Source organism: Eurypyga helias, unplaced genomic scaffold, assembly GCF_000690775.1.
Source record: "Eurypyga helias isolate BGI_N326 unplaced genomic scaffold, ASM69077v1 scaffold13133, whole genome shotgun sequence".
NCBI classification, from domain to species: domain Eukaryota; kingdom Metazoa; phylum Chordata; class Aves; order Eurypygiformes; family Eurypygidae; genus Eurypyga; species Eurypyga helias.
Genome location: NW_010243171.1, coordinates 23304 through 51168, shown reverse-complemented (window position 1 = coordinate 51168; position 27865 = coordinate 23304). Strand labels below are relative to the sequence as shown.

General features: G+C 38.9%; 1 protein-coding gene across 1 annotated transcript; it reads left to right on the top strand.

Annotated features, from left to right (window-relative positions):
* Positions 1 to 27854, top strand: OFCC1 (orofacial cleft 1 candidate 1; the record flags this gene model as incomplete). The annotated part of the gene is made up of 6 exons (XM_010149309.1): positions 1 to 12; positions 6304 to 6370; positions 6672 to 6848; positions 18663 to 18749; positions 21978 to 22061; positions 27685 to 27854. Coding segments are annotated over exons 1-6 (597 nt in total), but the record flags the coding sequence as incomplete, so codon positions are not given.
* Between the last annotated feature and the right edge of the window lie 11 nt (positions 27855 to 27865).

The following is a 27865-nucleotide window of genomic DNA, read 5'->3' as shown; positions in this document are numbered from 1 at the left end:
ATGGAGAAAGAGGTAAGTGAAGAAAACCCACGCTGTAAAACAGAAAAATTAAAGAGGCTACTCCTAGCATTGCTATTTCATAATATTATTTGTAGTGTGATGGGAGGGAAGTCAGTAGACGCGTAGGCTCCTTTATATCATTGACAAGTCAAGGGAATGATTAACGAGAGCACCAGACAATGTAATGGTAGGAGAAGGCCCACAGAAGTTAAACAAAAGTGCCTTCAGAATTTAGAGAATTCCCATGATCCATAGTAGGACCTCATTGTGCTTGTCTACTGTTTCTATTTTTGATTAGATTTATAAACACAGCACCACATATTTTCATGTGGCTCATAGCCCCAGGGCAGAGAGAGATTGACTGCGCTGAAACTGTGAGGCTTGTGAATTTCGGGCAAGGGATGGAGTGAAATAAGTAGTGTAATTGTTTGTGTGGAGTGACCGTGGGACCTCCTCTGTTCTGAATTACACATGGTTCAACCCTTTGACCTAACCAACCTCGGCAATGCCTGGTAGATCTCCTAAAGCTGTGCTGAAAGGTCCTATCAGTGACATGTTGGAACATTATCTGTCATGTGAGATGTGTGCCAACAACCATATTAAACTACATTAATTACTAGTGAGGCCATGTTTGTGACAATCTCAACTTCGTTTAACCCATCATCATGATAGTTACTGTTTAAACAGGAAATACAAATGGGGACGATTTAGGAAATCAAAATGCAGCACCAATGTTTTCTTTAATAAATAGTATGTTTTACTTTATTTCCTTTCTATTTCCTCCCCATCCCCCACCTTTTATTGTTCCTGTCATTCGCTCTGTAGCTTGAGTTTTTGAGAGCTTTTCAATTTTAAGAGCAAGCAAGAAAGACTGCTTCGTAGTAACTCAACTAATATGCCAGTGTAATTGTTACTTCTTTCAGTGTAATTTTAAATGATATCACAGTTGACAGAAAGCACCAATGCTTCTTTTCTAGCAAGAAGCAAGCATGCTAAGGTTGTTTATGTAAGGCTGGAAGACCAGACATGGGTTATTCGCTTGAGGTACACCTTCGCTGCTGTATGTTCCAGCTAGCGCGTCTCTGTATGGCAGTGTTGCATATTTCTGGATCAGGAGTGAAGCATGCATTTCTTTTGAATTCTCAGAGAACAATTTTCTTATAGGCCTGACCTTATAGGTAGCAAAATGTACTGTGAGCCCCCAAAAGGCAGCCCAGTATGTAGAAAGTCAGAAGCATTCTTTGCACGTGGTTATTTTCTGAAACAATTCTGAATTTTATAGGGGAAGAGGCAAAAGGTCTCCTACTTGTTCCTGCATGGGCAGTATACAGGTTCAGTTGTAGCTACTGTGCCCGGTGTTATATTAGACTAGACACACGGGGTTATGTCTTCCACCTACACACTGAGCTAATTTTTTTAGACAAGGCTTTTCTTTAAGCCTCATTCTCCAGCTAGAACAGGCTTAAACAAAGTGGTTATTAATTTATTTGTTTTCTAATTGCTGCAGAGTCAGCTAAAAAATATGTTTGACCCTACTAAGTGTCATTCTCATTAGCAATGAAGAGTTTGCTCTCTGCAAAATCTAACGTGGAGTGCTTAAAGCAGACAGGTGCAAATTACAAGCTGTTTCTCTTTGGCTGCCATCCCTTAAATAGGCAAAGTAATAGGCTAGGAGAAGGAAAAAGGTTCCAGCTCCAGCTGCATAAAGGAAAGCCTTAACAGGGACTTAGCAGCTGGTTGCAAGAATTAAATGCTGTAAATACCAACTAACGCATTTGTGTGTTGGCTTTCACAGAGGAATATGTTTTTAGTAAGGCTCCATCCCTTTTTATGTGAGAGAATCATTCTTTGAAGACTGTGCTCTGCTTTATGTTGAAAAGCTAATGCTCTTGCTGAAGTGAATGAGAACAGAAGCCAACATACCTGTTCCTGTTTACCATCATCACACTCCTTAGAGCATTTCAGGCATTATTGGGTTCTTGGAGCCCTACCAGATTGACAATATTTCCAGCTACTTCTCTTTTGGCTGTATTCAAACAAGGCCCCAAAGGGGAAAAAACCAAAACCCAAACCAAACAAAAAAAACACACCACAAAAACCAAAACCAACCTACAAAAAAAATCATGGATGAATCTGCTGAGCTAGTTTGCTGATGTTAGAAACAGTTGTTCATATTAGGAACACCTAATTTAATTTCATGAAAGAGACATAACATGCCAGTATGTGTATGAATCTAAGGTATGTATTTCCTAAAAGGAACTAAAACTCTGTCATTCCAAAGTTGCTTTTCTTTTTGACTTCCAGCTTGCATGGGGACTGCTGTCTGGAAGCAGTAACTTTAACTTTAACTCTAAGGCTGCTGATGAGGTCTGTCTGTGTGATCTTCGTAAGCAGATAAGGGTAGGAAGACAGCTCAGAGCAGAGCTTGTTTACAGCAGGACATAAGAAAACAGCTAGACATAAATGAGGGCTGACGGTTTCATGAAGCACAATTGGTTGATCACAGATTCAATATGACTGCCCTGAACTGAGCGATGATCCGTACAGTATGCAAAATTCACTTTCTTGCTGGTCTGTGCCCACCAGCCTTCCAGCAGCTTTCCCAGAGCCCCTCAGCCACGGCTTTGAGTGGAACCAGAGCTGAACGCAGCATTGTTGTACCCAATTCCTTTTGACAACAATCACATTCTTTTAAAAACTTCATAGGTTTTAGTTGTCACTGGTTATAAATGAGGGTTTTTTCCCTCGCTGTTACTGCTGCTGTTGTTGTGGAGCTCACTGCTCTGCCACAGACCCAAGTACAGCGGGTCCTGGTACTCCTGGTTTTCCTTTGTTTCAATTGGTATTGGAAAGCAAGCGGCGCGTTTTAATGCCAGCGGCATGCAAGAAGTAATTTAAAGGTTTAGGTCACTTTTTGAATGACATGGTGATTAGTCTGCATCATGCTCAGACACTTCTAACTCCCCTTGTCTTTGCATAATGCAGCACACTCAGAGTAAAAAGGCATTTAAAGAAAAAAGTTGAAAGACAAGAGTTTTTTTTTTCATCAACTGCGGTGGAGCTTTGAGATAGGATGAATTGCTATCAGCAGCAGCATCACCCTTTAAACTTGACTTTGCAAGCAAAGGACATCCCCTTTCTATGTGCTGGTTGTGGATGGACAGGTCTGATGCGTATTGTTTGTGGATTCAGGTTGGACCACAGCTACTGCCAGTGTAAGCCAGCACAGCCTTTGAGGCTCTGGCCTCAAGTTGTGTAACTTTGCTTTTTTGTAAGAATGCATTTTTATGTTTATTTTTGGATAATGTTGTATAATTAGAATGGCAGTTTTCTGTACAGATGTGCATTCATCTAGGTATGCTCGCACAACTGGAGTTTGCCTGTAACTATTGCAAGTGGTCACTGAAAGAGTTCCATTTAATTTGCTGTTGGAAACCTAAGTTTTGCATGTACGTGTGAACTGAATGAAGAACAATTGCTTCAGACATAAATTTGCATAAATACATAAATTAACTAGTAGTGACTAATGATAAAGTGAATATAAAATGCCACTGGATAATTTCCTGCCTGTTTTCTGATAAGAAGGCAAAGTATCATAAAGGTAGTGGGGCTGGTGAAAGAAACCTAAAATGAAGTGGGGGGAAGAGTGTAATTTACACTACTTAAAGGTGCTCATGTGTAAAAGAGAGAAGGATGAGGAAATTGGCTGGAGATAGGTAGGAAAGGAAAGTACCTTCTAATTTCCTCTGAAACATAAAAAGACAAGAACATGTGTTGATTACACAAAGGCCACCACTGAAATGCTCTGTTATTCAGTTATGTTGAGAAGTAACCTTGGAAGAATTCCTCTCTGCTGTTGAAAATCAGGTTTTGTTTTCATTCTAAAAATATGAACTCATGGAAAGCACCTTTTCAGAGCCTGATCGTGTTAAGGGACAGGGGCATAATTTCTTTTGAAGTTTCTTGTAATAAAGTAGGACTTCCAAGCCTGTATATCAACTACTTAAAAATACTAACTTGTCTTTGAATGAAGTGCTAAAGAATGTAGTCTGTTGTGTTCCTGGAAAAGCTAAACTTGGTGCTAAATATACTGGATATTGTAAAAAACCCCAACCGCTTCCCCCTTCCCACCGTCCCACTGCTCCCCCCCTCCCCCCACCAAAAAACTCACAAACGAAAAACCCAAAGAACAAAACAAACCTGAAACCAAACCCCCCCAAACCAGACACATGCACCCACACACATACACACTCCAAAACATTGAAACCCACTATGCTGCTTTATGAGATCCAAGGAAAGAGGAATACTTTTCTCTCTTCTTTGCTGTGAAAAGAGCTTATGCGTTTTACAAACTATAACAATTGGAAGTTGACTGTCATCAATATAGCCTGCAATTGGTTTTGCCAGGGAAATCCGACATATAGAAGGAATATACAGAATGCAATGCAGATCATAATTCCATCAAAGTTACAGTGGTATACTGTTTATACTGGCTGAAAATTTGTCCCAGTATTTTTGTTTAGATGTTGTTTTCTTTAGCTGTTAATATAAACTTCAGGGTTTCCTGTGGTGATTATACACAGCATAAAAATTATCACACAACAGTGTTATAAATACTACTGGAACCTTTAAAACTGACTCGATTAAAATGTTATAGTGTGCAGGAACACAGCAATATTTAATATTTCAAGAGTAATAAAATTCTAAAGATACTGAGATAGTAAGTATGTTTGAAAGATTTTTCAGTTGGGAAAAACTCAGAAGCAGTAGGGTGAATTTCCAAACCTATGGAACTCCTGTCAAAATTATAATTAATTTAATTTGTGCTGTATGTGGCTTGTAGGAACTAATTCTGTTATAGTATTTATTTATTATAGTTTCCAGAATGTGTCTAGTCATTTTTAGAAATATTTGCTTTTTAACAGGGTAGTAGTCTTATTTTAGAGCAAGTCCACTGTTTTCAGACTAACATGTATTTGTGTGTGTCTATATGCATGTATATATATGAAGATATTAATATATCTATATTAATATGTCAGTGCTATGGTTCAGTTATTTTTGACAGATTTATTGATTGTGTCTGCTGCAAGCATTGTTGTTTTTTACTGGAAATTGACTCTCACAATCAAACAGGAAAGATGAATGCTGTAAAAATTACAGTTTTTCAAAGATTTTTGTAATTAATCCTTTTGTATTGACAGTTTCCAGGAGCTATGTTGCCAGGAGTGGTCTTTATTGCTGGACAATTAAGCAATTGGCTTGAAAAAAATAATGCTGTTTTCAGAAACTGTCATGTGACATTAAAAAATGAATGGGTCTGAACTGTTTTCTTATTTTGGGTTTGGCTTTGATTAATACTCCCAGATGTGCTTTGTTTTAGGTGATCTCTGCTTGCTTTGACTGTTAGGGTCTGTTATGGGGATCTATAGCCATGCACGAGTCCACATGTGACTCCCTTGCCAGTGCTGCTCAAGGTGGTATACAAAGACATCTTTAGCACTCGGGCCTTCCTGATGGTAGCAACGTGACTGGTTTTTGTTTGTTTGTTTGTTTGGTGTTTTTTTTTTTTAATTATTATTTTTTTTGGTTTTTTCCTACAGGATTTGACATGGAACATGTCAGAGCTTAGGCGCTCTGAGATCTCCTGCTATTTGTTTTTGCTGTAACTGTTGTTGACATTTCTCTAATATTAAATTAACTTTTAATCATTGTAATGAGTCCTGCTCCCCCTCTCTCCTGGACTGCGATCTCTCTTTTGTGACATCTCACTGTAAATGATTTTGGATTTATTTTTGGTTTATTGCCTTGTACAGAACCGTAGAGCTCATTCATTTTTGGCTGCTCTGTGATGAACAAATAGTGGTTATATAAGTGGGCCTAGAAAATAAGAGAAAGGGGGATGTCAGGGAAGTCTGTGTATAAATATGCTGCATAACCAAACTTTTCTAAATGAAGTGCTGCAGTTCTGCAAGTGAAATAAAGCACTTGCTTCTGAATGCATACTGCAAAGACAAGTCTTCTAATGTTCTTCATTTGTTGAGGTTTCTTTGCATTAATTAAAACTGAGAAAAAACAAAGTATTTTAATGTGACCTTCATTTGGCATTTGTTTTAACTTTTCTTCTCCTATTTTATTTAATTCTTCCACTTCTGTTGTTCAATTAGTGTTTGACCCCTTTAGCAGAGATGTAAATTAAATGACATTTCAATGCCATCCCATATTTAAAATACTGTGTTAGTTGTGGATCATAAAGGATGATCTTCGTTCTTTAGCTAATTTATTCATTTAACAATTTCCCTCCAGAAGTTCCAGCAGAAGGCTCTGAAGCAAACTAAGCAGAAGAAATCCAAGTCGGCTGAATTTCTGATGGGTGAGCCTTGCTTGATGAGTTATTGCTCATAATTTGTGTAAGGATTAATTAACTAATTACAGACAAATGGCTGTGGGCGAAATTTTGCTCTTGCTTGTCAGGGTGCAATTTGTAATTATTTTAATCATTTATTCTTCCTTTTTTTTTTTTAGAGTTAATTTTAACCTAATTCTGTTTTGGCGACATTTGAGGACGATACACTTGAGTCTTTCAGCAAAGGAATTACTAGAAGGAATTTTCTGCTTGTCATTGAAATACACTTTGCTATAATGTGCTCTTCTGACCTCCTTGTTTTCTGTAGTAAAAGAAGAGAGAACAGCAACAGAAGGCATTGAAAATCCAGCTTTTAACATCAGCAGCACAGATCTTTCAGCATATCAGCCTTCAGAAGAGAAAGTTATTAGACATGACAAGCCAGATAGCACCCTTGCAGCTCACCAACAAAAACTCGGGCTGCAAGCCCATGCTGAACCAAGAGGTGAGACATCAAACCCGATTAGCCTCAAATGCAGCCACGGTGGTTGTGTTCCCCATCCAACCTGCATGCTTCTTGGCCTGTGCCGGGCGTTCCCTTCCCGACTTGTCCAAACAGGTGGCCCTGCAAACCCTGGATGGGAGGCCAAAAACCATTGGCTGTCTAAATATTTAGTGACCTGGGATCCGTCTCCATGCCCATCCCTGTAATGGGGGGCGCAGGGAGCAGGCTCTCACAGCAGTGCGTCCCCATCATTTGTGTCAGGTTGGGTTTCAGAGGCACCACAGCTGGTCTGAGCACACAGATGCTGCTCCCTCTCTGGCTCCCAAGCATTGTTTTAAACAGCTTACAGATCCATGATTGATTGTTGTCCTTAGGTGTCCCATATGCCCTCAGTCAATCAGCATCTTGCCTCTGCTTCATGTTTCATTATTTTTTTCAGCCAGATACTTGGAGCAGAATCCTGTTCGTTCAGCTTGTCCAGGAGGAGCAATCCTGGCTTTTAAGCTATGCTTTGATGCAGCACCCAAAAGATACACTGCCTCATGAAGAAATCTGGTTATTATTTAGGTTCATTCAAACAAACTATAAGGATCTTTACTGATGTCAGTTTTCCTCTTGCAGAGGTTTGATATCTTTTTAACCCATTGTTTAATTACTCCATTTTGAATTATTATTACTGCTGAATGATACTATAAATGGTTATTTTTACTTAGTAAGCCAGTGAGGAAGATGGTGAGGAAAAGAATGTAAAGGCATTTTGTGGGCTATATGAGGAAACCATTGAGCCAAGATTTGATTTAAAAGCAAAAATGCCTGAAGTCAGACCCAAATCTTCCTTAAATACCCTAAAAATAATCCCCACAAAACCAAAAAAACCCCCACCACCAACCCAAAAAAAACCCCAAGAAAATCCCTTACTAGACAGAGTGATCTCATTAATTTCAAGTGGACTCTGTGCATCCATGAATATATAAAAGTGCATCCAAGGTCTGAGACCTCCAAAGGTACCAAAGGAACTGGTATGGCTTTGAGAAGTCTTGATTGCCCAGCATTTCCCATTAACTCGAAAGCAACAATGCTGCTTGTTAGTGCCAGCCCAGGCATCTAAATGAGTAAGTTCAGGCTGGTGAGCAGAACTTCAGACATTCACTTTTGAAACTCTGGACCTTTTTGCCATAAGATTTTATTCTTGTGGGACTGGAGAGTCCGTGGCTCTTAATGGCCCCTTGCAAAATTAGGTTTGGCTTTCGATTTAGCCTTCATGTGACTCTGTGTAGCGCTGCACGGAGCAGGAATTCTTCGTCTTTCCTTTGCAGTCTGTCAGAACAGTGATTAAGCAGACAACGGGATTGATTGTTTTTTAATGAAATAGTCTATCTGGCAAAAAATGAAGTCAGGCTCGCTGGAGACTATCCGTGCTTTCAGTCGCCTCTTCAGAAATTCATTAATAGTTCCCTCAAGAAAACAACACATTTTTTTAAAAGACTGAATTGTGCTTTTAAACACTTTGATTTTTCATCCTAAGTAGCATTTTGTTCAAAAAACCCTAACTGAATATAATCTTTGTGAAAAGAGTAGAAATTGTTACCTTTTGCCTGGAATGCGATGCCTTGATACACTGTTAGGTGTTTCTGTAATGGAAGAGTAAAGCTTGGTGAGAGTTGGAAAATTTTGTTTCCCAGCGCTGTCTCCCTCCTCGACCTTCTGTTCATCCATTTAACCAAAAGATCAGTTATTCACACAGCTCTGCCTCTAAGCCATGCAGCTACTAAAAAAAATAATCATCCATTTATACCATCATAAGAAAAAGTCTAGATTGGAAGAGACCTCTAGAGATCATCTGGTCCAACCTTGCATTAAATTATTTTGAGCCTAACTTATGCCACGACTTGTTTGGCAGTCACAGGGACCAGTTCAAATTTATCAAGGGCTGTTAATAAAACCACAGCTTCAAGGCTGTCCAGAAACCTGGGACAAAAATTGAACTAAACCTTCTGGTACCTCACAGACTAATTTTTCCCATTCTGAAGTGTAACAATACTTCTTTAAAGAGGGAAAGGGAAAAGCCAACTGCATAGATAAGTGCAGTACCACGTGAATGTGGTAATGTATAAATGGTAGTGTTTCACAGTGAAGATTAAGTCTACAGGTAGCTTACCCCTATTTGTGGCAATCTGTTGTGGTTTGGGACTGCCAGAGCCCACAAGGTTTGTTCCTTGAGCCCTTCATTCCTTTGCTTTGCTCCATGTTCATTAGCGGCTTTTCATAGCTGCTATCATTTCAGCTCATAGCAAAAGCACAAGTGGTGTTGAAAAGTGCCACCATCCTATAAGCACAGGGGAAGCTTTTCTGCAGCTTTCTCTCCTGCCTCTCATCTCTCAGGAGCCACTGTGCAGTTCACAGGAGAGATTTTTAGCACACAAGTCTCCTTTTTTGCCTAGGAGGTGAGACTTGCACCCCACACTGGAAGCTATTTCTCTAGGAGGGGATGCCCACACACGCTGGCATTGCTTTGCAAATGCCATTAAAATGCCAGTCCTTTTGCCACTTCATGCCAGACTTGCTTACTTTAAGGAACGTGCCTGCCAAGCCCAACAGCACAGTCTGCGTAAAATAAACAAGTTTTAGATTCCTCCACTGCTCCCTTTCACTCTTCTCCTATTTTCTTCCCCAAATGACAATAAAATATTACTACTCTTGGGGCTTCCTCCCCTTCACAATCGTTGGGTGCTCTGCCAACTCTCATCCCCTAGGCTTAGGTTCGGTTACTTACTCAGTGAGGAATGGCGTTTGTCAATTCAAATGCTTGGTGTCAAACTGTACAGTTTAAAAGCAGTTATAACCTTAAGCACAATTATTTAATCACAGCATTTAACAGATTACAGGTTGAGAACACTATATAAACATCAGGCTGGATTTTCAGGCTATGAACTTGAAGGCAGGGCATGGAGATGCCATTGCCTTTCCATTATCTTTCCACCCATAACCCATGTCATTATTGGCAGCAAATAATAGCTGCAGGGGTTGCTATCATTTCCTCCACCTTGTAATAGTGTCACAGCCAGTTCCTCTGTCAGCAATTGCTGGAGGGGAAAGTGTTCTCTAGAAAAACCTCCACCTACTTTTGGGAAGCCTTCTCATACACCTCCATGTTGAGGATACCAGGAAGGACCGCGAACAGCCAGCTCTGTGTTCAATCCCTAAAACCTGTTTCTGGGATTTGGCTCTGTCTGCACAGGAGGCTGCTCTGCAGAACACACATCACTTGGGGATTAAATAGCCAGTGCAGAGGTCCACTGTATTGCAACTTGCCTGCCTCTGCCCCCAAATATCTTAGTTCACAGGTATGTTTGTGCTATATTGTCTTTTCCATTCCCTTTCCTCAGATAACAGAACATCTCCTCAAAAGGAGAGTTTGTGAACTGATTCTTGTTTTCAAGAAACTGATGAAATCTTTCTGGTTGTGTGTTTCCCCAAACCCTTCCCCCCCCTCCTCCCCCCAAAGTCTTCTTCACTTTTCAAACCAGATTGTTGGTGGGAACTATTCATGTGACTCAAAGTGCGTGCTTTGCTTGTGGGGAAACTGAGGCAGAGCATGAGGCCTTCTCTGCAGTCACCCTGCAGGTCTGTGATAGAAATAGAAATAAAACCTCTGATCCCTAGTCCATCTGTCTGTCTATTAGGTCATTCTGTGTCTTACACTGTCATATTTCCCGTGATGGACACAGTTCCAAATTTTATCAGTGTCATCTGTAGACCACTGTTCAGGAACAGGCCATTGAGTAGCAATTGCTGCTGTATGCTTCCCAATCGTTGCTTTATATGGTGAAGACCTGGTACTGCTATTACATGTAAGAGTGACTCAGGGGAACTGGCTGACTATTTGTTCAGGTTAATCTCCTGATTTTCAGCCAGCTAATTGGTTACAGTGGCTTCTACCCTGTTTTCTTTTCTGGATTCTGTGCTGACTCTTTGATGGTCACTCCTATAACCTTCATTTCTTACATCTTTGATTGTAAAATTAAGGTAATTTAGCAGTGGCTTTGTCTTTGCCAAACTCTGCAATATATTTGTTTCTGAAAGTACTCAGAGTTTTCTTGTGACTAAATCCAACCAATTCTTCTGCCCTTCCTCCCATCAGCATATATTGAATTTTGCCAGAAATTTTCATGTTGACCATCCCAATGGGAGGTCTAATAGACAAATTTCTCTGGGAAGAATACTTGGAATTAGATCATCCAAATTCAGAGTGACAGGAACGTATGTCCATCTGTTTCTCAATTGCCACGTACCTGATCTCAAGGTGAGCCAGTATTGGCTTTTTTATTTTCTTTATTTAGTTTTTTTTCTTCAGAAGGGTTTAAATCCTTTGTAGAGTGCCCTAATGTTCAGGCTGGCTCGGTAAAGTCTCTGCTCAGCAAAGTGCTTCCAGTAAACTGTCGTGACAGAAGCACCAAACCTACAGGAATACACCATCTTTGGCTGATGGCAGACTATGAGGGCAGTTGCTCAACCTCTGCTGGATGATGTGTGTCAGAAGCAATCCCTTACCACAGGACTACTGTACTTAACGTTTTATCATAGGCCTGTAAAGCAAATGTTAATCTATTTTAACATTCAATGCATTTTGTCCTCAGCTGCTGTGATCAGAAAATGTGCAAGTGGCTTATCCCAGTTTGTAGTGTTTAGTGTTCTCCACAGCCCAGACCTACATAGATGTGATCCAACTAATCCTGAGAAGTGCCCTGTGGGATGGCACTGATCACATTTCTACAAGACAGGGAAAATTTCCAGCCCAAGCATATAGAGGGGAATACATGTCAGAAGAAATTACTGTGATCTTTCTGGGGTGCCAACTGCACATGTGAGCCGTGGAATCCAGGTACGGGTCTTTTTTACTTGGTGGCTGCATAGACACTTTCAGAGACTGTGGTACTCTGGCTTTTGCATGGGAGATGAAAGAAAATCTAGTTGTCTTCTCCTGTATCCTGCACACTTGTACAAAGGCTAGAGGTGGTCTGACCCTAAATGTTGATGATTCCAGTTAAAATTGTCTCCAGATGACAAGAAATGTGCTTTCCCCTCCCCCCCCATCATCCCCAATACTCAAATCTTTTTCAAAGCTAGATTATCTCCTTAAATCAAAAGTTCTACTTAATTCTACCATTTCATCTGCAACAGGCACTGTTAACATCTCATATCATGCTCCAATAAATTTGCCCACAGAGATTAACAGCATTTGAGGGGGAAAAAAAAGAAAGAGACAAAAAAAAAAAAAAAAAAAGAAGAGGGAAAGAAAGCTCATTCAATTGAAGACCAGAAACTATTCTTCTAATTAGCCCAGGTACAGTATGGCATTAACATGGCTGTACTGCTTCTGGGAGTAAATTAGCATCTCTATGTGGTGTGCTGCTGCACCACTTCGTAGCTGCAGAGCTAGGTTGGATGTGCCTAACATGGTACTGCATGCATCCTACGGGGAATTCCAGTGTAAATAGAGCAGTTCTCCTTACCAAAAGCCAAAGCAGAGAGAAGCCTTTGCTAAGGAACAGTGCCAAAGGTGGTTCAACTGTAGTAGGGCAATGTAAGCCCTTTCTTTCTCAAATGCCTAACTGCATGAGGACCTTGACCCGGCAATCCACAGGCCAAAAAGGGGCTTTATTGAAGGAATCATGTGGGATATCAATTTGATGATAAAAATATCAGCAAGTGCATCAGATTCAGTTAGTTTACAGAAAACTAGAATCTGAAGTTTTTTGAACAGGATCTAATTTCATTCCAAAGCAATGCTAGTTACCCACTGGAGAGATGGTAAACATGGATGAAAAAAACAGGCACCTGCGGGAAACTCACATTTGTGCTGCACAGGAATGAAATGGGAGCTTGCAACACTGGCTATTTGTGTTGGACAAAGTGATTTGCATAAAGGATGGGACCAGAAATACGAATCAAAACCATACCCTTTTTTTCTTAAACAATGGCAAAGTTTATATCTAATAATTCAAGTTCTGTGTATGTGGTTCCATGCTTTTTGATTCCAACAGGGACTTGAAATGGAAATGCCAAACCCGGTATGCAGGGCATGATGGATCACCATGTATGCATAGGAATAAAAAGGGTTGTCATTGGAAGTAATTTTGCGTTGAATTACACAATGTGTAATCCAATTGAAATCAGCAGAACGGCACAAGGTGTAATGTAGTGTGCAAAACGTGATCCATTGCATGCAATTTCAACAACAGGGATACTGTACCACTCGTCCAAGTAATGTGCTAAAATTGAATTTGTGAAAGGTAGGGGGAAAAGAATTGTGAAGAATGGATGCTTTTTATAATTGGGAAATACTCTTTCAGAAGGTGCCTGAATAGATACTTTTAAGGCTAATTTATTATACTTGGAAATTGTTTGCTTCATAATAGTGCTGTTGGACCCTTGAAATTCAGCAAGTTCCCTCACTGAATTAGTGTGGGACTAGCTGAGCCTGCCAGCCTGGGAGCTCTCAGTATCCATTTTTCCCCACTGACATGTGTCACATTATCTAATAGTGTTCCTAAATGAACTCCATCATCATCAGTAAATCTTTTTCTCACGCCTTCGACCAACAGCGTTTCCCCAGGAAAAGCAGCAGGTCTCGCACTGGTGTCCCCTGGCACAGTGCCCTCTGTTGCCTGTAGGGGAAAAAAATAAATAAAAAAATTCCCATGCTGTACTTTTGCTTAAACAGCAGCAAATGTGGTAAGTCTTCCAGGAGCGGAGTAGTGTGTGTGTGGGGAAAATGTGGGTGCCGTGAGTGCGGTGTGGTGGTGTTCAAGTGTTGGGGAAGGCGCAGCATGGTCTGTGCTGCTCAGGCTGGTGAACAGCCCCTTTGCCAGCATACCGTCAAAGCTGACAAGTGAGTTTATTCAAGGCTTGCAGTATAAACATAAAACACAGTTATGTGGTTTACTCATTACCTTATGGTCTGCTGAGGATAAGAAAAATGATATATGATACCTTTAAAACGTAAAGATTGAGAAGTTGCCCAGTGATGGTAGTATTTAACAAGTTGTGTTTTTAAGATATAATCTACTGTCCAGTCACTTGCTTAATGATGTTAGGTTTGAGGATACTGTTAATACATGTTTTTTATTGAAGTCTGCCTGATAGTCATGAAAATTTGAAGCTCTCTCTGAAATGTTCTACCCCCCATGTCTCTGATGATAATTTGGAATAAGTTTGTGCTTCCCAGAAATCTTATTTTAGATCTACATCTAAAATAATATAGGTAATATTTATCTATACTTATAGATGATAATGTTAGATGTAAATCTAAATAATAATACGTCTTAAGACATTCATCTAATATATGTAATCTAGGTCAGCTTATATAAATTTAATCAAAAGCATTTGTAATGGACAAAAGCTGAAGTAAATACATCATTGTTCAATAATGACAATTAAGAATCCAGACTACAAGTAGAACTTCTGGTTAACTCATAATAATCCTCTTTTTTTTTTCTTGCTGAAACGGCAACTGAGAGTTAATATTGTTTTGTGGATTACATATCATTTTACTATGTTATTCAAAACTGAACTTTTATTTTTAACATCTTCATAACACTTAGATGTGAGTAAATCTAGCGATACAAAATTTTGGCATAAAAACTCAAAATTTTTTCTTGTAAATTTTCAGTTTCCTAAATTATTTTCCAGTTCATTGCTAAAATGAACTATGACTCTTTATGCAGTTTTGGTTAATGATTTTTATTTTTCTTCACTTCAGCATTTTTTTTTTTGAGGCAGGCGTTTTTCCTCCCATGCTTCCATTTATAGATTTTTTTTTTTTTTTCCCCTGCAAAGTACAGATTAGAAACAAAGGTCTGTATCTACAAAGAAGCAACTTGCAGATATCAAGCTTTGTCAATGTAGGTACTGAATCATGAAAATAGGTGAGCGGGAGTGCTAGTCACAAGACCCACCATGAACTGAGGAGGGGTGAATAAGTGAAGCAGTTGGAAAAGCAGGAGGTAGGACCCTTCTCTCTCCTTCTCAGTCCCAAGTCTTGGTTCTTGCTGGCCAAGTTGAGATGAGCACCCCTCTTAGGGGATTCAGGTCTGACCCCAGTATGCTGTTTTGGCTCATGCAATCGCATAATCGTCTCACAAAGAAACCTGGAAATATGCTAGCACAGAACCTTATGTCTGGGCTGCCCAAAGGGCCATGTCTGCAAAGTAAAATGAAAAGTATCCCTAGGGAAATAACTTTCATTTTGTTGAATGGAGACAATGAGGATTTATCATAATGTTCACAAATAGGAATTGTTGCTGAAATCAATGCTTTAAGACAGCTGTGTTGAAAGGAGGACTACCGTTTTCCATTCCTGGCTGCATCACTGTGTTTCAAAAAAATCTGGGTCAAAACGTTGTCTCAGATTGGAATTTTGTCTTTCTGCGATGCCTCTGCTTTATTCTATCTTATGCAAAAGGCTTTTATGAGTCACCTTAGTAATGCCCAGCAGTGTTCTATCAAGTCATTGATAAGAGGCACACGTTGACCACACTGCTGCCTGAAAAAGGAGAGGTGTTACTTAATAAAACAAGTTTGCTCCGACTGTAATCTGCGTTCTGTCTTCTAATGAAAGCTGTCTCATGCCAAAATTTTTGCTTTTATCCCTAAAACACAACATCACTTTGAAAACAAGCACCAGTAAATGCTTATTCAAGCTTTTAGTAATGTCACCTGGCTATTAGTAATTCCTTCATTTTTACATTGGTCAAAAGGCACTTAACAAATCCAATAGGGTTTTGTCTATTCTTTCATGAAACTCAAAACCTAGATCAATAATAAAATATAAATGGAATAATTGCCTGTCATCCAAATTCTATGCTGTACCCTTGACGTGATATTGATACGGGCTACCTGATCTCTTTGTAGAGTAGAAGACATTGTAGAAGTGCAGTTCAGTCATACCATTTCTGTCGTATTCTCAGGACATAGACTGTATAATTGACTACAGACATCTAAGCTTAAAAGCCATCTTAGAGTTTCATCCAGTTCTAGTAATATGTGTGCAGTCCCATGGGCTGCGTCCAAGGATTATGCTAATTTTATTAGCAACTCCTCTTGCTTTAATTAAACTGTACAAATTCCCACCTGGTCACTGTTGTGCCAACACCCTTCTTTCAATTTTTATTTGAATGTATAGATAATCTGTGGTTTTGCACTTCAATTCTGTTTTCCTGAATTATCCATTGTGTTTTCCACATGAAATAATACAATTTTGAGGGGTGAATAGGATTTCAAATTGAGTTAATGGGTTTGAGCAAACCTCTGGATCAAAGAAAAGACCTAAGTTTCTGAAGTTGGCCAAGTCATTGTAGGAGCGGGTATTCAAAGTAACTTGCTATCTGAAAGCACCAAGCTATACACTACTATTCAAAATACCTGCAAGCCAGCTCTGTATTAACGTTTACTTTACTGTGTTTAAACCATGAAGCAGAGTGATGTGAATTTCATAGTGGACTGTTAATTTACATGTTATACACTTTCAAATATTTTCAAAAGCAAATGTGGAATGATTAGTAGTCTGTTCACATGCTCACAAAATGTTATTAGCAAAATGCCTTGGGCAGTATGTTATGTTGACTAAAATTGATAATTTTGTATTTTAAAACTAAAGCAACTTCCCCTGCCCCCAACAAATCTTAGGACCTGCCCAGACCTCCTGGTCACACCAGTTCTCAAGGTGTATGTAAGCTGAGGGGGGGTGGGGGGCAGGGAAAGACCAAAAAACCCCCCAAGAGCAGTGAATTAAGGTTTGCAGTGTTTTTGGCTCTTCAGAAAGCCTCACTGAAAGTCTTCTGTGGAGTCCTGCAACTTAAAACAGCTTGTTATCTATAAAATCAACATAAGAAGGTGATTTTGGAATTTACCACTCATTCTACCTCACAGGTTTTAATGTGTGTACGTTGTTGCTCTGGAGAAATCAAAGTTGGTTGTTCTTTTTACTTCCGTATATCTTTCTGTCTTCAGCTATATGTCGTTCTGACAGAGCTAAAGCCCTCAATGAAATACCTCACACTCTTCAAAGACAGGTTGAGCTTCTTCTTTTTAAAAAGAAGACCAAAGAGCAATCTGTTTAATGATATTTGTCAATTTATCCTTTTTTTTTTAAATAATGGTTTCCATGCCTTGCAGACCCAAATATAACATGACACTTCCTCCTGAATGCCAATTAGTCTGTTCAGAAGAGTTGCCCAAAAGTCCACTTCTCAGAGTTTCACACCAGACCCACAGGATAAAGGAACATCGGGTATTAAAAGTCAATAAATCTATTGTGATATTAAGACTGTGCAAAAAGCTGAGTATTGCTGTATGGTTGCAACATACTTTCCAGAAATTTACATTTACAACTATGAAGTAATTGAATAAAGAAATGCATCATCATTTTCTCTTTTAGTACATGGTGAATTATTTTACCAACATGTGAAGGGGTGTTCATATAACATCATGGTGCTTTGTGCTTGAGAAAAACAATTACAGTGAATAAGGTAGAATGGCTCTGTTATTGCAGTACATAAGACTTTGATTACATACTGCCAAGATTCATACCAGCCTAGTAGTTGTTGACAGATAAAGTAACAAAAATGAAACTCATTTATTTTTTCTTTATTGAGACCTCAAGGTAAAGCAAATTCTCAGTTCTTGTACTTACTACATTGAAGGAACAGGGACTGACAGTCAAAATGTGCCAGTCCAGAAATATAAATTAAACCTAGTTTCATATCAAAGTTTCATTTAGTTTCTGAAAAGGAGCTGCTGCTTGGATTATTTTTGATCCTAAAACAAATACGCTGTAGACTAGTATGGTGTATCTTGGATGAATTAACACCCTCATATATTTTAGCTCTTATATATATTCCAGGATATATATCTATGTCTATTCAAGCAATTTTAAAATTTGTCATAGACTTAATTATTTTACTTTTTGTCTATTTGAAAATAATTTACTGTGTTTGCAAACCCCATGAACTTGAGGATGGTTTTAATAGAGTGTAGCTCTTGTGCTGAAGGAAGGATTTATTTTGAAGAGTAAAGCTCTCCCTCTCCCCTTGTGTAAAGAAAATTATTCTGGCTTTTACTGGGAGTTCCTCTAGGCAGCTAGATGCTGCATTATTCCTTGGAAAGTCTAACAAATTACTTTTTTTGGTAAACTTGATTGGTTTCTAAAGAGCAGATAAAACTAGCTGTTGAAATGGAAAGTGCTAAAATTAGTGGGTTTATCCCATCAAAATCTTGGAGTAGTTACTTAGCCCAACTGAATATAACTGCTGTTTGGATTAATGAGGCAGTATTCTAGTATCTCCTCTGTAATTAAACACTTCTCTGGTTGAATACAGTATTAAAGATGCACCAGACATTGAAACCTCAGTGGTGAAATTTAAAACTGTTGAAATTGGAGGGGTCAGCTGTGAAACACAAATTCCACCGCAACATGGGTAATGTAAATTGTGTTTCAAGAATAATTTGACTTACGTTGGGGAGGCTGGATTTTTAAAATTTTTCTTATCTTTCCGTCATCTAAATTTGAGAATTTTTCTCATTAGTTCCTGAGCAAAAGTAACATAAAGTGCACTTGTTTCCAGAATTACCTTTTCTGACCTTTCACAAGATGATAATTGCAGTACTAGTAGGCTTAGAGGACTTGTTAAAAAAATTAAGCTTATAAAGTAGCAAAAAAATGCCCCTTTGCTTGCTGGTGTCGATTTCAAAATTAACATTTTGGTTCATGTGCTTCTAATAATCGCTGACCCTTACTTCATGTGCTTTCCACAGGAAATGAATACAGCAGAAATTACTTTGACCCGTTGATGGATGAGGAAATAAACCCAAGGCAGTGTGGGATGGAGGTCAGTGAAGAAGGTGAGGCAGAATTAAGTATGTAATTTTAGTGTCAGAATATTCTTTTCCATTCATGAAAATGAGGTGACAAAGATCACATATGCAGTTCTATTTAAATATTGAAGTTTACAATTTAAATTATAAGCCCTAACTGCTCTGAACACGATAGGCAATATGCACAGTCTTTGATCAAGGACAGTGAGTTAATGGATGGGTAAAAGTGAGGCTGTGCTGTGTTCATTCCACCACCGTAGCAAAACGAAGCATGCTCTGAGAACATTGTCTACACTTTGTTCTCTTTAATTAACAAAGATAATCCAGAACTGAGTACTAAACTGTAGCTCTTCTGCAACCCTGCTCCCAAAGTCCTCCTTGGAGAGCAGTTTTATCACTGAGTTGAAACCAGTGTTTGCCTAGCATAAGGAAATCCCAGAGTCTGCAAAAGTTCCCAGCCCAAGAGGAGGCTTTGTTGGTTTTCTTTTTCCCAGTTTTGCTGTCTGTGGGTGACAGGGAGGAGTGGAAGGGTGTGACTCTGCAGAGCTGGGAGAGCAGAAGTTATGCATAAGTATGAGGGAGATTAACCAGGAGGTATTGTCTAGCAGAGGAAATTCTGCTTGGCTGTCCTGGTTTTTAGATAAAAAAGGGTGGGAATGGGCCTGCCTGAATTTGCATGGACTTAAGTAAGAACATCATCATGGTAATGAAGTGCTTAGGTATGCACTGAATGCTTTGGCCCAGCTCCTGTTGTTAAGCACTAACAACCCGATAGCACGCAAAACCCAGGTCTCCTGTGTTACCTTCCTAGCCTTTCGCTTTTTTTAAACCTTACGCGCATTTGTACTGAAAAGACTCTATAGGCATGAAGTTTTAGTCAAATCTAAAACAAATTATCTCAAAAAAGTGTCTCAAAGTAGGTCACTTAAATTCACAATAAACTTTGGATATGGAGGTTAAAAACCTTTGAGGCAAAAACTTGTGTGACTAAGAAAAGCAGGCTCCTATGCATGTCAGTAACCTGAATTTCTGTGTATTGGTGAAAAAAATCAAGGTTTATCAAGGGTGAATTACATCTAACCCTATAATTTCCCCATTCATTGTATAGGACTGCAATATAATACATTGGACATCAACTTTGGCTCAGAGATTTTAAATGAACGATATTTTTGTTTTGTTTTCCTCTTGGTACTGCCTTGGTTCATCTTATGAATAGGCTCCATGAGTCATGATCTGCTTCATAACCAGAGAATGAAAAACAGATTAGACTTCTGTAACTGTCTCTGTATGCCTAAAAACATGAACAGATAGAGTGGTGACATACGGGATACATGGAAGTACAATTTTCACTGGCAGAAAATATTCTCTTTGCCTGAGTCACGGAGGCTGTGATACACACTTAACCTTAAATGTTGTTGATTTTTTTTTTTTTTTTTTTTTTAAATTTGGAACAGATGAAAGGTCTGAGAAAGTCCACCCAGTTCTGGGGGTGGGAGTGGAGACACAGCTGTAGTCACCTGCATATCAGGCTAGACCTGAAATCCATGTGTGAACAGTTGTCCTTTGGCATTCCTCCTTTTTCTCCCCAGCAAAAATGTCATTCAAAGGTTGGGGTAACACTTGTTTATTAAAGGTCTGTTAGCAATGGTACTAGTCTCAGGTTGGTTGTGTTGACATCTGCAGAGCAGTTATTATGCTGTATTTGCCAAAAGCAAGTCTTCTACCTGGAGGTATTCAGAAGCGGTCTGGACATTGTCCTGGGCAACCTGGCTCTAGATGTCCCTGTTTGAGCAGGAAGGTTGGGCCAGATGACCTCCAGACGTCCCTTCCCACCTCAGCCAGTTTGATTTCGTGATACTCACAAACCAGGCTCACTGTCTGGTTTCCTTTTCCTTGCAGAAGTGTTTAAGTGGAACTGCATTTGTATGTAGTGGATGGAGTTAAAAGGACAGTTATAACTGAAGTCTGGTCCTGCCTCTCATCCCCTGATTGGAAACTCTATTTGTTTGCCTCCTCTTTCCAGCTAACAGCTTGTCACTAACAAAAGACAAAAGCAGACAAGATGAAGAAATCAGGGCATGCTTTAAAGTTATACTTATCTTGTGACTTGTGAGTCAGGCCCAATGCCCAAAGAGAATAGGTGGTGAAAAGCAAATCTTCAGCCACTAACTTTATTATACAGAGTTAAATATAATTTTAATATGTTCATCATATGGGATTCTTTAATGGGTTATCTGTGAAAATGAAGATATTAGCAATTATCTTTTCTATACTTGACAAATTAAATTTGTTATGGAAATTTGTCTGACTTGATAATGCCCTGAGACACCCCACTATGGATTTGCTTCCTCGCTTGCCAAGGGAACATTTCAATGTTACCTGCTAAAAGAAATGTAAAAGGTTCTGTACTTGCAGAAGAGGTTTGCAGAAGCCTTGCTCTTTGAATGCTCAGTGTAACTGAAAATTTTGCTCTGAAGTTTCACAGTAAAGAAAATTTATTATTTGAGATTCTATCAGACACTTAAAAAGAGCCACCCAAGGTCGCTTGTAGCTGTACTTTAATTCATACCTTATATGCATTTCTTTGGTCTTCTACCTGCCTGTCTTCAATGGCAACTTAGAGAAGCCAGAATCTGGGAGATCTGGAGAGGACGGTCCCAACTGTTCATGTCTCCCTTGAATATAGACACTTGAAGTGATTCTTTTAGGTCTCATGAAAAATGGGTACGTGTATGTGTGTCCCTTGCTCCTTTTTAAAACCTGCAGATGTCACAGGAAATTTGAATGATTGACCAGCCACAAAATCAAAAATTCATAGTGTGCTGTAATGACTACTCATACTAGATAGTGTGTTAGTATTATGGATAACAAGCTAAAATTTCTAATAAATATTGAAAATTAAATTAGAAAAGAGATTAGATACTTTGATTTTTATTAAGAGTCATATAGAATTCATCTGGCAATTTGAATACCAATAATCTACTAGCAGAATTAGTAAACCAGTTTCAGTTCAGATCAAGATATGATACTGCTCACCATTTAGAAGGATATGATTACATATTTTTTATTTTAAAGTGTCATAATTCAGAAGAAAATGACAGTCACCTCTGCTATGAAATGAGCACTATGAAAACTATGTTTGTGTCAAATTTTTTCCTAACTTCTGTATTTTTAGGTTTTTCTTTATAGTTTAAAATAGTGTTTCCTGAAATACTGCAGGAAGAAACAATAGATGTTTGATTTTTTTTTCCTAAGATCCTGTGAAATTTGATGAGCAAATCCTGTATGGTAGACTAATGAAGATTCTAGATGAAGAAAACAAGATGCTGCATTTCCAAGGTAAATAACAAAATAATTTGCATAAAGGAAAATAAAACTTTTGAGTCTGGATGTGGGGAGGAGAATGGGTAATCCATCCCCTTGAACTCAGAAGCAAAAGGGACATGGGTTTTAATGAGAGCCCATAAGATCTTTTTCCCCAAATGTTTTTGTTTTGAGTCATGTTTATGTGGTTTTAAGTGTAACTTAAGTGGTATGCTTTCTCTAAGATGTTTCATTGCATGTTGAATTCCACTCTTATGAAAGAAGACTGGAAATATCATTGCTTATATGCTTAAAACTAGAAATCTAAATCCTTGTTTAAGCTCATAATTGGGTGGGTCATTTGTCAGATGTGTGGGTTTTGTAACAGTGATTGAGGTTATCTACGTACCAGGTGAGTAAGAAAATGTTTTCTGTGGCTTTGTTAGAAAATAAAAATTGATGTTCCATCTACAGTATAAACAACGAAGTGTAGGAGAAGAGATTTCTTCACCTCAAGCCAACAGCCTTACTTCAGCTTCACTTACATATATAGGCATTATTTAACACTCAGTTGATTCACGAGACTCTTAGCACCACAGCCTTTACATGAAGTGCACGTCTGCTGTTCTCCTCTGGTTCATCCCAGGAGAAGTGACATATAGATAAGCCATGGCTCGGGGCTGCCTTCATATTTTTGGGGTATTCCCTGTCGTCCGTCCCCCCCCCCCCCCCCTTTTTTTTCCCCCCTTCTATTTTTCAGCAGTGGTTTTTTATGCAAAAGTATTTTCTGTTCTTTGTATCTGTATGAAGTTTCCTCTTGTATTTCAGTTATACACAGGACCTACTCTATCAGAGAGACAGAGCAGGTGCTTGCCTACGGCACTGGAGCTCCAGGAGCTGCAACATGTTTTATGACTGTTTAGTTTGTGAGCAACTTTGTTCTAGAAGATGCAAACATTTTCATTTGCCTAGGGTTGCAAAATCACTTTAATTGGCACAGGTCATATCTGAAATGTCTTTGAAACCCATTTTGCCTCATCTTAAATGTTAGAAAAAGAAAGTACAACCATCACAGCTAAATTCATGCAGATAGTTTAAACAAAAACCTTTGACAAATTATTATCAAGCTCTCTATTGTTGCATGTTAATGTAGAGCTCTGCATCGCTGAGAAAGATTATGACAGTGCTGGTGGTTGATTGTTGCTTTTATCCAGCAACAACATAGATTAAAATAAAAGCAAACGTGGTTGTGAAGTCTACATTATTTCTGTAGTAGACATGAGGTGTTTATCTGTGGTACTTAACATAGTCCTCATCTGCAAATATTTATAGCATTTCATATTCTTCAGTAGCTTTATCATTAAAATAACTCTGTATGATTAAGGAAAATGTCCTGATATAATTTTACAGTCTGCTCTAGGGTTGGGTTCCAGTACCCTTTCCATTAGCTTTCAGAAAAGTTAGATTCTGGGGCTCCCCCAAACTGGTATGAGTGGGACGGAGAAGCACATCTAGGCAGTGGTTCAGCCTAGACACCTCTTATCTGATGAGACAAATTGCGCTGTTCCTTTGGCTCTAGAATGTTCTTGGCCATTCCTTTTTGCATGGCTAAAATAAGTGAACCGAATTGCACCATGTGTATTTGTCCAGTTCTAAGCAAGGAAACCAGGGTTTGAAGGGGGAGCCTTTCCCCTCCATCAGTGTTTACTCTCTCCTTCAGCTAGGTGCTCTAAAACTTTATGTTATGTTACAAGTAACATTAATGAATATCGTTAAGATGAACACATGCTTTACAGACGATAGTAGCAAATACCATATTTAGAGAGAAATAAGGTTTCACTGATCTCAAATGCTTATAATTTAATCTCACCAGGTATGCTCGAACTAAAAATATCTTTCTCTCCCAGTCATTTTATCAAGTGACCATGAGATACTCTTCTTACTGTTTGGCTATGTGGTGTGTGAGATGGCTTCAAAGCTCTCATCTATCCAAAGCCATTTGAATATATGTGGTGTGCTCTGTGGATGGTGATCTCGCGCTGAGGCTGCTGAGATTGCTGAGCTGCCAGCTCATCTGTTCGATTCAAGGGCAAGCAAATGCATTAACACATATGTCCCACACTCAAGGAGCATGTTAGAGCCCCCTGTGTAGACATTAAGGTGGTGAGTGGGGGAGACACACTGTAGTCTGTTGCTGTCTTGTGTCTTGAGTGTTGCCTCAGTGCTTTTATTTCTTAAAAGTGCCATGACTGGCATCAGAGCTAGTCCTGTGGTGAATATTGTACACCATCCTAGGTGAATTTTTCAATTTTTTTGGCTTGGGTGAATAAAATTCAGAAAAGAGCAAAATTTCCTGGGGAAAGAAGGGTTTGTGCAGCCTCCACCTCTGCGTGCATATATTGGGCTGTATTGTTTTCTGCCTGTGTTTCTCCTTCCTGTTTCTTGAACCTGTTGTTCACTTCCAAACCTTTTTTTTTTTTTCAACAAAGAACAAGTCTCACAGCTCTGAATTTCCTACCAGTTTTATGGAAGTGGGCAGCTGAGCAGAGCAGACAAGCATTATTAATGTCTCCACTGAGGGAAAAGCTAATATAGGAGTTTGACCCTTATTAGACATCAGAAAATCCATAGAATACTGGGATTCATTTGGTTTCGCTCTTACAGAACTGCTTCTTTTCTTCATTTGACCACTGAGCTGAAAAATCACGTAGTCATACAGTCCTAATTAATAGATGATCCCCAAAGGAAAGGAAAGAACATGGCTCAGAATTTATGTAATTGTATATTTAAAGCATTTTGTCACTGAGTAACCTGTTGGTCACTCTTGCGGTACATGTTATTTCGTATTATAAGGCACCTTAAAAGGCAACGTTGGTTGGTTGTTTTTTAGAGAAAGATGTAGACTGTATATTTTTTATCTAGGGATAAAATCTCTCAAACAATATAGAGTTGTGATCTATGCACATCTAAAATGATGCTAGGTGAATACCATAAAAAATGCCTTCTATTATACTATTCTTTGTCGACAACTGAAAAATTGAAGTGCAATATTTTGCAGAACTTTAGTTGTTTGAAACTGATGCATAAGCCTTTGGTGGCATACTTTTTTAGGCTACAACTTATACACGGTGTATTCTAGAACCAAGCAGCCAATGTGCATTTTCCTTGTGGAGTTTATAGCTGCTTTATACATTCAAACCCACACTGAGGTGTAGTCTGCTGGTGAACCTGCTGTTTAAATTCCCACCTCAGTATATAAATCACTGCTATCTGATGGACACATGCAGGCGTGAATTAAACTACATTCAGCCAAGTTAATATCGGAGAGATTGTTTTAATTATAACACAGCATCTGCAAATACAGCATATGCTAAGTAGAAGTGATTTAAGCTATGTGGACAGTATTTCCGAGGCAATGAAAAGTTTGATGCAGATGCTAACAACTTGAACCAGACAGTTTTTAATTAGTTTATCAATCTATCAGTGAATTTCCTCACAAATTTTCAGCCATTTCTTCCAGTGTGTACAAAGTATTAACATTTTTAACACTGTGCTGACTTCTGTAAAGCAAGACTATGTTTTGGTCAAGCGTTGCTCTGGGGCAGCAGCTCAAGTCTGTAGCCTGTGCGTCAATTCAGACAAGGAGCAACCTCATGTTGTGACTGAGTTTCAGAGGTCTCTTTGCAAAGCCAGAATGCAAGAAACAGACCAGCTGAACAACCCTGTTCTGTCCCTTTCTCCAGCTCAGGCAAATCAACAGTTTTTTAAAGTGTGCTTAAATTAGCATATGTATCTTTTCAACAAATATTTTTAAAATCTGAGTCATAATTTACCTCTGTATTTTTAGCATTTAGTTCCCTCAAAGGGCTTTTGAAAATGTTCTCTCTCTTCTTTTGATCTTTTTCCACAAAACATGTGCTAATGAGCCCAGTGTCTTCCACCAACACTGAGTTCACTTGACACGGCACCTCACAAATGCAGTAATAACAAACAAAAAAGGGATTTTTTTTTTGATGAATCACTGCATGGTCATTTTTGTGAGCCAAATGTTTTTATTCCTTTTTTTTTTTTTTTTGATATATGAGGACTCCTTCTCCATACCCAGAGCATCCTGAGATAGGAATGCACAGTCTTCTCAGGATTCAAACTTGCACTGCTGCTGTGAAAACAGTACAGTGGCTGATTTATGCCAGCTGAGCATATGGCCCGTTGCATACAGCACAGCATTGAGGGGAAGAAGGGATGCTGCACATTCTGCTGTTGGCAATGTTTCCTTTTCCAGCACTTCCTGGGTTTTCTCTTTCCTAGCCAAACCCTTAATGTTACAGTAAATTTAAATGTAAATATTGTTTTGTTTCTGCAGTTAATTGTTGTAGGTCAAATCACTTTTCATTAGTCTTGTAAGATGCTACATGAAGAGATTGTGTACCCTAAGGTAATGGTTTGGGTTGTTTATATCTACTGTACACTTCCCCCAACATGATTTTGAGTTGTATCCTGTTGTAATTAAATAAAAAAAACCCACCCCACTTCCTGTGTGTTGGTGGTACCGAGGTGATTTAAGTACTCGGGAGGCTCAACAATTAAAGTCATTAGACAATGAATAGTGAGTAAAACTGAAAATTTTAATAGCCTTAGTTTTATCTTTCCTTTTCTGGTCTTCATTAGAGAATGGGAGACTTCAAAGGGGAGTGAAGAATAAAGAATCTTTTAACTGCTTTCATGTCTTAGGATGGACAAAGAGAAAACCAAATAACTGGATATGGCAGTTTCTTGCAGAGAAAGGCACAGACAACTATAAAAACATGCACTTAGATAAATATGAGACAAGAAAGATAGTCAGATGTGGACAACCTGATATCTGTAATTTCTTAGTGATCCTAATGTGGAGAAATGAGAAAAAACAGTAGTCTTTATTATTTACAATCCAAAACAGTATTATTACTGTAGCAAATATCAGTGAGAAGGTTTATTTTTTACATAACATGATGAATTAAACTGAAAAAAAGACATTGCTTCTCTTTAAGGTCAACTTTATGAATGGGATTTAGTTCATTTATGTGCAGCATGTGCCCTTTGGTTCTGCATATGTCACCACAGTGAAATCAGGGGAATGATGTGGGTGAGAGCAGAACCGGACCCAATTAATTAGGCAGGAGCTGCGTGAACACACCTGAGGGAGGAATCCATTCCGCCGAGGTGAGTGGGAGGAAGATGAAATGCTTGGTGTGTCTCTGCCTAAACTCCCTTTCAGCTGCAATTATTCCTCCTCTTCCTCAGTCGTGAACACACCTGAGGGAGGAATCCCTCTTCCTCAGGAATGAAAGCCAAAGTAATTCCAAATCCCAATTCCTTTAAGTTTTGCAGGGGAGGGAAGTGACTGTGGAAATGCAGAGCATCCCTTTCAAAAACTGTTTAAGGAACAAGCTGCATGTGATAAATTTGTCCCTGTATGCAGGTGTTGCTCTTGAGGAGAGTTTTCCTGGTAATGGGACTGAGGACCTATCCATTCTTCTACCCCTGCTATTTATTACTGTTCATTTTATGGCATGAATTGCCCTAAAATGTTGGTAGGCCTAACATGTTAACTGAGAAGGTACTAACCAGTGAATGATATCCCATTTGCTAACAGACAATCTGCTACTTTTGTTTCAAGCAGCCCATGTCGCCAGTGAAGATTTTCTAGACTCCGTGATGCCTGTCAACTCCAGTAAGGCATGTGACCTTCACAGGGAGCTTGAAGATGAAGTGATTCCTTCATATATCGAACAGTTTGAGAGAGATGTTCAGGATGACATAATTCTGCTTGGCAGCTTTTCACTGGAACAGGTCAGAGTTAA